The sequence below is a fragment of the Diceros bicornis genome, chromosome 2 (genome assembly GCF_020826845.1).
Source record: "Diceros bicornis minor isolate mBicDic1 chromosome 2, mDicBic1.mat.cur, whole genome shotgun sequence".
Taxonomy (NCBI): Eukaryota; Metazoa; Chordata; class Mammalia; order Perissodactyla; family Rhinocerotidae; genus Diceros; species Diceros bicornis.
In genome coordinates this window covers 11,342,318-11,355,212 of record NC_080741.1, presented here as the reverse complement: position 1 = coordinate 11,355,212, position 12,895 = coordinate 11,342,318, and the positions used below count along the sequence as shown (strand labels likewise).

The 12,895-nt window shown below is 36.6% G+C and overlaps 1 protein-coding gene across 5 annotated transcripts in view; it reads right to left on the bottom strand.

The window, feature by feature from the left end:
- ATR (ATR serine/threonine kinase) overlaps positions 1 to 12,895 on the bottom strand; it is a 103,048-nt gene that overhangs the window by 63,070 nt on the left and 27,083 nt on the right. For all 5 annotated transcript variants that reach the window (XM_058551646.1, XM_058551657.1, XM_058551636.1 and 2 more), the window contains 4 exons: positions 8,212 to 8,304; positions 6,296 to 6,426; positions 4,795 to 4,938; positions 2,641 to 2,734 (listed from right to left, as the gene is read on the bottom strand). In XM_058551646.1, coding sequence (XP_058407629.1) covers positions 2,641 to 2,734; positions 4,795 to 4,938; positions 6,296 to 6,426; positions 8,212 to 8,304 — 462 coding nt within the window. The remainder of the gene's footprint in view (positions 1 to 2,640; positions 2,735 to 4,794; positions 4,939 to 6,295; positions 6,427 to 8,211; positions 8,305 to 12,895) is intronic.

Here is a 12,895-nt window from a genome sequence, read left to right as displayed (position 1 = left end):
AATCTTACCAAGGAGGTGAAAGACCTATACAATGAAAACTACAAGACATTATTGAAAGATATCAATGACGACATAAAGAAATGGAAAGACATCCCATTCACATGGATTGGAAGAATAAACATAGTCAAATGTCTATATTACCTAAAGCAATCTACAGATTCAATGCAATCCCAATGAGAATCCCAATGACATTCTTCACAGAAACAGAAAAAAGAACACTAAAATTCATATTGGGCAACAAAAGACCCCAAATAGCTAAAGCAATCCTAAGAATAAAGAACAAAGCTGGAGGCATCACAATCCCTGACTTCCAAACATACTACAAAGCAATAGTAATCAAAACAGCATGGTACTGGTACAAAAACAAACATACAGATCAATGGAACAGAATTGAAAGCCCAGAAATAAAACCACACATATACCGACAGCTAATTTTTGACAAAGGAGCTAAGAACATACAATGGAGAAAGGAAAGTCTCTTTAATAAATGGTGTTGGGAAAACTGAAAAGCCACATACAAAAGAATGAAAGGGGACCATCTGCTATCGCCATTCACAAAAATTAACTCAAAATGGATCAAAGACCTGAAGGTAAGACCTGAAACTATAAAACTCATAGAAGAAAATATAGGCAACACACTATTTGACATTGGTCATAAAGGAATCTTTTTGGATGACATGCCTACCCAAACTAGGGAAACTAAAGAAAAAATAAGCAAGTGGGACTTTATCAGATTAAAGAGCTTCTACAAAGACAAATGAAACCAGAATCAAAATGAACAGACAACCCACCAGCTGGGAGAAAATACTTGCAAAACATATATCTGACAAGGGGTTAATCTCCATAATATATAAAGAACTCACACAACTGAACAACAAAAAACAAACAACCTGGTCAAAAAACGGGCAGAGGAAATGAACAGACAGTTCTCCAAAGAAGATATACAGATGGCCAATAGGCACATGAAAAGATGTTCAACATCACTAATCATCAGGGAAATGCAAATCAAAACAACACTAAGATAGCACCTCACGCCCGTTAGAATGGCTATAATCACCAAGACAAAAAACAACAAATGTTGGAGAGGATGTGGAGAAACAGGAACCCTCATACACAGCTGGTGGTAATGCAAACTGGTGCAGCCTCTATGGAAAATGGTATGGAGATTCCTCAAAAAATTAAAAATAGAAATACCCTATGATCCAGCTATCCCACTACTGGGAATCTATCCAACGAAACTGAAATCAGCAATCCAAAGAGGCTTATGCACCCCTATGTTCACTGCAGCATTATTCACTATAGCCAAGAAGTGGAAGCAACCCAAGTGTCTCTCAACTGATGATTGGATCAAGAAGATCTGGTATATATATACAACGGAATACTACTCAGCCATAAAAAAAGACAAAATCATCCCATTTGCAACAACATGGATGGACCTGGAGGGTATTATGTTAAGTGAAATACACGAGAAAGAGAAAGACAAACACCATATGATCTCACTCATATGTGTAATATAAACCAACACATGGACAGAGAAAACTGTAGTGTGGTTACCAGGGGCAGTGGGGGTAGGGGGTGGGCACAAGGGGTAAAGGGAGACATGTATATGGTGATGGACAAACAAAAATGTACAACCAAAAATTTCACAATGTTATAAACTATTAAAACATCAATAAAAATAAATAAATAAATAAATAAATCTTTCTTGGTAAAAAATACAAGTTTCTGGGGCTGGCCCCGTCGCCTAGTGGTTAAGTTCGGTGCGCTCTGCCTCAGCAGCCCAGGTTCACAGGTTCAGACCCTGGGTGTGGATCTACGCCACTCGTCAGCCATGCTATGGTGGTGACCCACGTACAAAATAGAGGAAGACTGGCACAGATGTTAGCTCAAGGCAAACCTTCCTCAGCAAAAAAAATAAATAAAATAAAATACAAGTTTCCCTTAACTTACAAAGGGCTACATAATATAGACTTGAACCAGGTCTATAGATTATGCAGATAATTTGTTCCCTACTTTGACTACTTACTTTTTTACGACTATGATGATTTACCCAGTAAAAGAAATAAAATCTTCAGCACCAATCTTGGGGTCTGTAGTAAAGACCTCTGCTACTCTGACCCAAGGTCAGGTATCCCACTTTCTGCCCTAAAAATCTATGGAATCAACATTAATATTTTCATAATTTCAGAAAGTTCACTGAACTTCAAGATGAGGGAACTATAGATTACTCCCCTTCGAAAGCTCAGGAATCAGTTAGATATGACATTTCCATACCATAGTTTTTACCAAAACATAACGAGAATCTTCCCATAGCTTTTCTTTCTTTACTCAGGGCATGCAGCTATGGTAGCTTCTTCTTTTGGGGACTCTAAGAAAGGACATATTGACCTGGGTAGTAAAGGTACAAGAACTGTATTCTTTGCCTCTGTTCTATCTAATGCAATATTACATCATTGATCTAAATGCTAAAATTCCTTCTAAAAATCATGGATTCGTGATAGGATTATCTACTAATTAGCCATCAGAATATGACTATATCATCCCTAGATATGACACTAAAGAATCTCTATGCAATGTATTGGAACTTGGGAACAATTCTGTATCAATTATCTCCTAAACCATAAATGAAAAATTAAATACCTTTCTGTATTCCTGTAGAACTGCTTTTATCTTTTTTAATTCTGGATGATCAGGTAAAAAATATATTTCATGAAGAAAATCTTGTACAGCATCCCTAATAGTTAATCGGAAGAAAAAGAATTATTTGCAACGAGCATGAATACTAAAAATACGTAAAGCAGAGGCTAAAACTAAGGACAACTTAATTTACACTTAAAAGTGCTAGTTGCTTACTGACATGCAAGGAATTCTTCCTAACCATGTTTGGGATGCTCAGCTAATTAATGGTGGCAAATACCAAATCTAAGAAAATCACCCTGTGGCAGTCTGTTATATTGATGGCCCTGAATAAACTATACTTCTTGATATACACACCTATGTACAGTCACTTCCTCTTCAGTTTGAGCTAGGTGTGTGAGTTGCTTTAACAAAAAGAATGTGGCAGAAGAAATGCTGTGCCAGTTTGGGGCCCAAGTGTTAAAAAGGTCTGGCAGCTTCTGGTTTTGTGCTTATGAGAGTCCTGAGTCACCACGTAAGAAGTCTCGCTACCAACATGGACAAGCTACGTGGAAATAGAGAGAGGCTTTGAGACTACATGGAAAGAGGAAGAAGCCCAGCCAAGTCTACCTGCCAGCTGATTACAGCCACACCAATGATCACTGGCAAGACCAGCTGAAGAACTGACCAGCTAAACCCAGCCCAGATTCGAAATTATGAGTAAATAAAAATGCTCATTGTTTTAAGGCACTAGGTTTTGGAGTGGTTTGTAAGGCAGCAATAGATAGCCAAACCCAACCCCGAAACACAAATTCTCATAAAGAATTTTAGAGCAAAATATAAGAATAATTGATATTAAGACTACAATTTTTAATTTGCTTCTAATATGATACACTCATCTTTCTGGGTCCAAATAAAAGTGTTTCTAAATTCTAGCCTTCATTAACTCATGCAACAAACATGTATTAAGTAACTACTATGTGCTAGACACTGGAGATTTAACAATAAAGAAAGCTGAAATAATTCCTTCACTCAGGGAGCTTAAGGTCTTCTATCTAGCACTGAGTGAAAGAGAATGTTTTTTTAATCATATGAAAAAGATAGAGAAATGATTCCTCTATAATAAATAGCAAAGATATACTATTTGCATAGTAATCCAAAAACTATTTGAAAAGTGATCCAGATCACTGATTAGGTTGTTCTATCATGTGCAAAATATCAAAAATAAAAGTATTTTAATCAAAAAAAGCTACATTAACCTTTTCTTCTATACTTTCTCCCTGATTGGACAGTTACTGGAAATGACTAATGGGGATAGCAATAGCATAAGGGTAAATAGGGAAATAAGTAGTACTTAAATCCTAACTTTCCAGAAGTAAAAGAACCATGATATTCAACAGTAAGTACAAACATGAAAAAATTTTTTAAATGTATAGGAAGACATTCCAAGCTAAAAAGTAGCCTGAGTGAAAAATAAAAACGGAAAGGAATAACGTATATTCTTGCAATAGCAGTCGGGATTGGCTACAGCCTAGGGTCTGTTTTGAAAAATCTTGGGAAAGAATTTTAAGAAATAAGATGTGGTCAGATTTTAGAAAGCCTTGAATATCAAGACAAGCAATTTGGAATTCATCAGTTTCTCAGGAAATGGAGAACCACAGAACGTCTCCATATGCTGGAATGATACAGATAAAGAGATGCTTTTAAATATGAACAATATGAAGAAACGTAATAAAACCTTAAAGGAAGGGAGGCTGGTTAAAAAGTTAATACAATGAAGTAACAAAGGTTTCAACAAAGGTAAGCTATGGAAAGTAGGTGACTATCCCTCCTAACCTTTCTCACGCTATTCAACTATTTGCCTTTTAACTGTAAGGAGAAAGGTAAATTTAGCTTCACCTTTTTCAAAATTGATGAAAAATAATTTTGAATTGCTGACCTACTACTTAATGAATTTAAAATATAATGATAATGAAGCCATGTCACAATAGAAATAGCATCAGTTCAATATGTATTGACTTAACGCATGTCATGTAAATTACTTTTGTTTATTGATGGGCTCTAAATTAAAAAGAATGTGACCAGTTCCACATTACCAACAATAATCCTAATACCTTGAGACATAAAAATACAGTTATAAAGAAAATTGCTATCTTTATTATTAATTTGTTACAATACCTGTTTTCAATTATGAGGTAGTGAAATATAGCTGCAGTTTCTTTAGGCTGGATGTGTATGAGAGGTAACAAAGCTACTATTACATGACTGAGAAGGGAACCTAGATAAGCGTGATCCAGGCAACGAACAAAGCAGTCCCAAGCTCTATGTGAAAAAACAAATAAAGATTAAAAGTCACATTATTTTTATTATTTGTAAAGCTCCATCAATGAGTTATTAGTTGAACAATGATACATACAAACAATAAGATTACAAGGCAGCTGTAAAAATGGGATAAAGATCAGTACTGTATCCTCAAATAGAGTGATCTCTATAATATTTAAGTCAAAAAAGCAAGGTGAAAAACAAGGCTGATAATATGCTACCTTTTGGGGCAGGGTTAATATGAAAAAAAACATGTATGTGTGAGTGCATGTACATTTCCCTATACTTTTAGAAAGCGGGGATTATACAAAAATTAATTAAAATAGATACCTGTGGGGTCAAGAATCAAAGCTAGATTCTCTGAGTGTACCTTGTTATACTAATTTGAATTTGGGATGATGTAAATGTTTTATATGATTTTTAAATTAAATAAAATAGAGGGAAAAAGCAACTTCTAAAAATTTTTAAAAAATGAAACAATTGAACCTAAAAATATCAAGTTGGTAGCACATGCACACAGAAAATAATTATTCATGTAACTTTAAAATACGTAATTCTGACTGTACATCTCCAATAAGATATAGTCTAAGGACAAAAAGAACCTCCAAAAAGCTTAAACCACATTCAGTAGACATTACTGCATTCATTACTGTTAGCAGTAATATTTACATTAAATTAGCAATCTGCCAAATCCTACATGCCAAAACCTCAACGGCCTGAAAGAAGTGTGAGGAGGGGACTTAAGGGATAAATCTGTTTATAAGAAAAACTTAAATGTGTAACATGTGCACCTTATTTGGGTTCTGATTCAAACAAACCAACATCTTTGGGAAAAACATCTTTGAGACAATGGGGGAAATCTGAATGTGGACTGAGTTTTAGATGATACTAAGGAATTCCTATTAATTCTGCTAAGTATAATAATTCATGATGGTTATATTTTTAAAATGCCCTTATCCTTTAGATACATGGATACATATCTGAGGTATTTACAAGTACTATGAAGTGATACTGAGGTTTTCTTTAAAACATTCCATTACTGAGGTTTTCTTTAAAACATTCCAACTAACAATAAAAAAGGTAGAGGTGGATAGATTAAATAAGGTTAGCAATGTTGATAACTCCTGAGGTTGGGAAATAGGTATGTAGGGGTTCATTATACTATTCTATTTCCCAGTATGTTAAAAGATATCATAGTAAAATATTTTTAACGAAGTAAACACTCCCTTTTCAATACAAATAGGCTTTCTATCTTGATTATTTACAGTTTAAACCTAATTTCCTTCAAAGAGATAAGAACTGGAGTTAGTGCTACTAGGAAATGCAAAAAATCTAATAAACTCAGGCAATCATTTACCTGCAACACAGTTCAGGAAAATCATCCTTGAATCGAAGGCCAGTTCTCAGCGTGGTCATCATCTTCACCCTCACAGAACTGACATGTTTGGGTCCCATCAATTGCATCAAAGACATCAAACTGTTCAAGGCCTAAAAAGTGAGTAGGGCTTTAAAATAAAGCCTTAAACAAGCTGACAGGAGCAGATGAGCCCTAAGGATAAGTACATCCCACCCTAATCTCAGAGTAGTATCTATCCTCTGGCAACACAGGTCTAATACATGTTGGCCAGTTCATTTCGTCCAACCTCTTATGTAGGACTTATGAATTTGTGAAATACAAGTTGAGTTCGTTTTATTTTTTTTTCCCCTTAAAGGTGATTTGTTATTTTAGTCCTGGTGGTACTAAATTCCTCTGGAATAGTAATTTTCAAATGTATTAGGAATATAATACTTATTGTTTAATTTTCTTCATATCCATCCCAAACTGCTATGCAGCACACACATTTTTGTCCTAGTGGCACTAAATTCAAGATGCTCTGAATTTAGTAAAACAAACAAGTAACTGATGACATACCCAGAAAATAATACACATATTTTATTTGTGTAGAACACAGAATCAGACTTGTATCAACAGCTCCAGATTCTAATGAAAGGGTAAAGAAACTCTAGTCACAGTTAACTATGTGCCAAAACACGCAAGCTCTTTATGGTTTAAAACACACACTCTAGTTTTCTAGATATGAGGTCATGCTCTCCCTTGAGATAACAACAAGAAAGATTCCACGTAGATAAAATAGAAGTTGCTTAGGAGATTAAATTTACCAGTTGACACCAAAAAACAAGTACCGGTTGCTGAAATTTGTAGAGTTTAATACTGTATCATGGGGCCGCCCTGTGGCATAGCGGTTAAGTGTGCATGTTCCGCTGCTGGCGGCCTGGGTTCGGATCCCGGGCGCGCACAGACGCACCGCTTGTCAGGCCATGCTGTCGTGGCGTCCCATACGAAATGGAGGAAGATGGGCATGGATGTTAGCTCAGGGCCAGTCTTCCTCGGGAAAAGAGGAGGATTGGCATGGATGTTAGCTCAGGGCTGATCTTCCTCACCAAAAAAGAAAAAAATTACTGTATCATGTCTTTCTTGGCTCCTTAATGTTATTAGGAGAAGGGTAGTACACATGGAAATAAAAGCCTCCATTATGGATTTTTACTATAATTTTACTGACTGAGAGGTGGAAAGCCACAAAAAGGGAAATTTAATCAGTATCTAAAATTGTATCCCAATCTATGGACAAAAATTTCCAGTGGTGACCAAATGTTAAAGCAGTCATAATGAGACTGCATTGTGCCAACTGCATTTAAACATAAACTGACAAGTACTGAAGTTACTTCACATAACCTAGCATTTTTGTTATTCAAAAACACCATGGGCCATGACCCACATCAGACCAATTTGGACCAATGAATTCAATTATGCAACTTTTGCTTGAGCTATCAGGGACTACTGGTCTCTTTTTTCTCATTGCGCTAGATGTTGCAATGATGCAAGCCTGAAGCTGTTGGGGCCATCATCTGGCACTTAAGTATAGAGCCAACCCAGGGGAATTTGAGCTAAGAGACTGATTCTGAGAACACTATGTCAAGCTAGATCCAAAGCTACATTACCCTTATATTTTTAGTTAAGCAGCCAACAAATTCCTTTAAGTCAGTTTGGGTTGAGGTTTCTGTCCCTTATATACAACAGAACTAGAAATGATATAATTCCTCTTTTTAGACTCCCAAAAGCTTATACAAGTTGTTTAGGAGTACAGAATATCATACATTTAATTATTTTTTATCTTTGAATGTTTGTAGCTAGAAGCAGAAATCATGTCTCCCGTGTGAATCTCCTACATGAATTCTATTCTAGCACTTCACAACTCAACTATCACTACCTACCATTTTCTTATCTTCAATGCCAACGCTGGAACTCAGTAACTGCATGTTAAAAAAGGCCAAAATGCCCAACAACTTGGGCTGCAAATAATCAGCCTAAGGAAAAAAAAAACATATAAAACAGATACTACATTAAGTTTTATACAGATCAAATTCCATAAATCAGCAATTTAATTATTTAACTAACATCATTTCTATTTTAGCTAACTATATAAGAATACTGGAAATAAACACTTGGTGAATTAAGTTTCTCCGAAAGTATATATTTTCACATCTAGTATTTAAAAAAATTAGTGAAACTGATCTATAATCACCATGATAAAATACAGTTAAATAGTACCATACAATGAGAAAATCATGAGCTTTTGAATTATGGAGTGAGCCGGGAGGGGATCCTCAGGATCTGACTCATGTCAGGATCCAGAGTGGAGAGGGTATTTATTTTAAGGAGAAGAAGAATAGAAAAAGACAAGTGACTGTTCTTATTCTACAGCATTTAGAGCTAAGCTGGAAAATAAAGTACTTGATTAAGGATAAGGTACCCTGCCAGAACAACGGTCTCAGATAACGGCCAATATCTCCTGAGGTAATAGTGGTAAAGGGATACAAGTTCAAGAGCATCAACAGTTACAGGCCAGGTATCACTGACCATGGCACTTTGGGTGTCCTGAAGTGAACAGGGTTAATTCTTTCTTGAAAGAGGGTCCTAGACGAAAGGATATTGGCTTTAAGTCAGCCAAACCTGGGTTTGAATCCCAATTTTGACACTTCCTAGTATGTGATGTTAGATAAGTTACTTAACTCCTCTGACTCTGCAAAATGAGAACAAGAAAAGCACCTACTGCATAGAGTTACTGTAGGGGTTAAATAAAATAACATGCATCAAGCACTTAGAATATAGTAAAGTGCTAAATAAACTTAAGTTGTTAATATTATTACAAACTGGGAATGTGAGTACTCTGCAAAGAATATTCCTCTCTTTTAAAATCTTTATATACAGGCAGAAAAAGGGGCAAGAAAAAGAGCTGAGGAGGATAAGCAACTAAAGTACTTTCCAGCTCTAGAAGAAAGTTGCATTGCTTGACATTGAGGCACTTGATTTAGGTATTTCCAGGTTACATACACAGCCAAGGGGAGGAGGGTGTGAACTAGCACATAGTAGAGGGGAAGTTAGGTGTTCAACATGTCTCTCCAGATTAGATGTTGGGATAACCTTTTCTCTCTTGCCAAGCACAGAGAATCACCTGTTTTTCAACCCTAAAGTTACATTTAATTTGCAAACTTCTGATTTGGATTCTCGCTTTTAGGCTTAATAATTCATAACTCACTAATTGCCTGGTTCCAGCATATGCTTCCTAAATGAAAAGCAGATATAGATGACACTCACATAGTCTACGTCAACATTCTAATTTTTAAAGCTCTTGCATTTAGACGAATAGTTCATTCATCTGCCACTCACCAAATATTTACCATATATGTCTAGAATACTGTGCCAGGTACAGGTGTACAAGATAAGCAAAGTCACTTTCTCCCTACTAGCTTAGATGGCAGACTAATGAGTGGAAGACATTAAATAAGTAAATATGTAAATAAGGTCGTGATAAGTGCTATAAGCAAATAGACATGATCATGTGATAGAGGTTACATCCCTCTACAATGAGAGCCCTCCCCCTGCACCATGGTTCTAGCTCCCAAGCAGGTTCTGATAACACCACTTCTTTGGCTTGCCCAGGACTAAGGGGAGCCTAAGTTTTCTGCTATTCCTAGTCCCTGGGTTCCTTAAGATTCCCTCCGATTCTCTCACCCTTGCCCATGACAATGAAAATAATCCCTTAATTAAATTATTTTCAGTTAAACATTTGTGTGTGTGCCATCTGTTTCTTGCCAGGACCTAACCTGTATAAACCTACAAGTACAAAGCTCAGGAGAAGTCTGGACTGGAATTTCACCTATGAAATCATCAAAATATAAATCACATTAAAACAAAGGCCCAGGGCTGGCCCCATGGCTTAGCAGTTACGTGTGCACGCTCCACTAGTGGCGGCCCAGGTTCGGATCTGGGCATGCACCGACGCACTGCTCTCCGGACATGCTGAGGCCGCGTCCCACATACAGCAACTAGAAGGATGTGCAACTATGACATACAACTATCTACTGGGGCTTTGGGGGAAAAAAAGAAGGAGGATTGGCAATAGATGTTAGCTCAGAGCCGGCCTTCCTCAGCAAAAAGAGGAGGATTAGCATGGATGTTAGCTCAGGGCTGATCTTCCTCACAAAAAAAAAAAACAAAAAAAAAAAACAAAGGACCAGATGAGACCAAATTCTCTCTCTTTTAAGGAGAGAGTGTCGATAGAGAAAAAGACCCAATTACACAGTCCTGACTCAATCTAACATTTAGTTGACAACATAGATAAAGTAGAGGGAAAGAGCCAACAAAGACTAAGAATGAGTGGTCAGTGAAGGAAAAAGAAAATCAAGAAAATGTGGCGTCACAGATGCCACATAGGAAGGGATAATCAGTCGTACTGAATGCTACTGAAAGGGTGAATAAGATAGGAAAAGAGAAGTGACCATTGGATTTCACAGCAGGAAGACTGTTTTTGACCCTGACAAGAAGAATTTCAGTAGAATAGTGGGAACAGAGTCAGACTAGAATGAGCTAAAGAATGAATGGGAAATGAGAAAGCAGAGACAGAAACCTCTCAAGATATTTTGCTGATAGTCCTTTGAGTCTCTTGAAGGAATGAGGGCAATTAAAACAAAGGAGGGGCTGGCCCAGTGGTGTAGAGGTTAAGTTCACACAATCTGCTTTGGCGACCTGGGTTTCGCCGGTTCAGATCCTGGGCATGGACCTACTCACTACTCATCAAGCCATGCCGAGGCGGCATCCCACATAGAAGACCTACAACTAGGATATACGACTATGTATCTGGGCTTTCGGGAGAAAAAAAAAGAGCAAGATTGGCAACAGACATTAGCTCAGGGCCAATCTCCCTCAAGAAAACAAAAAAAAAACAAAAGAGACTACATCAAACTAAAAAGCTTTTGCACAGCAAAGGAAATCATCAACAAAATGAAAAGGTAACCTACTGAATGGGAGAATATATTTGCAAATCATATATCCAATAAGGGGTTAATATCCAAAATATATAAAGAATTCATACAACTCAAGAGCAAAAAAACAATCTGATTAAAAAATGGGCATAGGACCTAACAGACATTTTTCCAAAGAAGACATACAAATGGTCAACAAGTACATGAAAAAGTGCTCAACATCACTAATCATCAGGGATGATGATTAGTGATACGCAAATCAAAACGACAATGAGATATTACCTCACATCTGTCAGAACGGCTATCATAAAAAAGACAATAATTAACAAGTGTTGGCAAGGAAGTGGAGAAAAGGAAACCCTTGTGCACTGTTGGTGGGAATGCAAATTGGTGCGACCACTATGAAAAACAGTATGGAGGTTCCTCAAAAAATTAACAACAGAACTACCATATGATCTAGTAATATCATTTATGGGTATTTATACAAAGAAAACAAAAACACTAATTTGAAAAGATATATGCACCCCTATGTTCACTGCAGCACTATTTACAATAGCCAGATACGGAAGCAACCTAAGTGTCCACTGGTAGTTGAATGGATAAAGAAAATGTGGTATATACACATAATGGAATATTACTCAGCCACAAAAAGAATGAAATCCTGCCATACGTGACAACATGGATGAATCTAGAGAGTATTATGCTAAATGAAATAAGCCAAACAGAGAAAGAAGAACACTGTATGATTTCACTTATATGTGGAATCTAAAAAAACAAAAAAAATGAACAAACAAAACAGAAACAGAGAACAAATTGATGGTTGCCAGAGGGGAGGGGGTGGGGAGAAGGGTGAAACAGGTGAAGGGGATTAAGAGATACAAACTTCCAGCCATAACATAAATAAGCCATAGGGATATAATGTACAGCATAGGGAATATAGTCAACAATATTGTAATAACTTTGCATGATGACAGATGGTTACTTTCAGGGTGATCATTTTGTAATGTAAATAAATGTCAAATCACTATGTTGTACACCTGAAATCATCAACATTATTCAGGAAAGGCTGAAGGCCTGTCAGCAGAGGGAAGTGAGAGCTACAAGCAGAACCGTGCCTAGGAGCTGGAGCAGTTCACCCAGGTGGCCAAGGCCTACCAGGACCACTATTATAACCTGGGGGCCCATTATTCTGCCAGCAAGTGCCTGGCAAAACAGAAGCAGAGGATGCTGGCAGAGAGAAGAGCTGCTAAAGAGGCTGCTGCCACCTCATGGAGCAACTTGAACCCTTCAAATGACTATCATAAAGATAGTAAATAAAGAGTAATGAAACCTGAAAAAAAAACAATATTGTATGTCAATTATACTTCTATAAAAACTCAATTAAAAAAAAGGAAAAAATATTAAGCCTGAGGATTTATATACTTTTTCAGATGAAGAAATAAAATAATATAGTTATTTCAGATACAAATTTAAGATAGGGCAAGATAAAAAGAGACAACATATCTTCTAACTTTCCTTAAATCCAACAATGGATTTAAATACAGTTAGAACTGATAAAGTTAGTATGCTGTGCCAAAAAAGGGGTTAAAGTTAGGAGGGAGCTACAAATGTATTGTAATCTATAAGTTAAAAA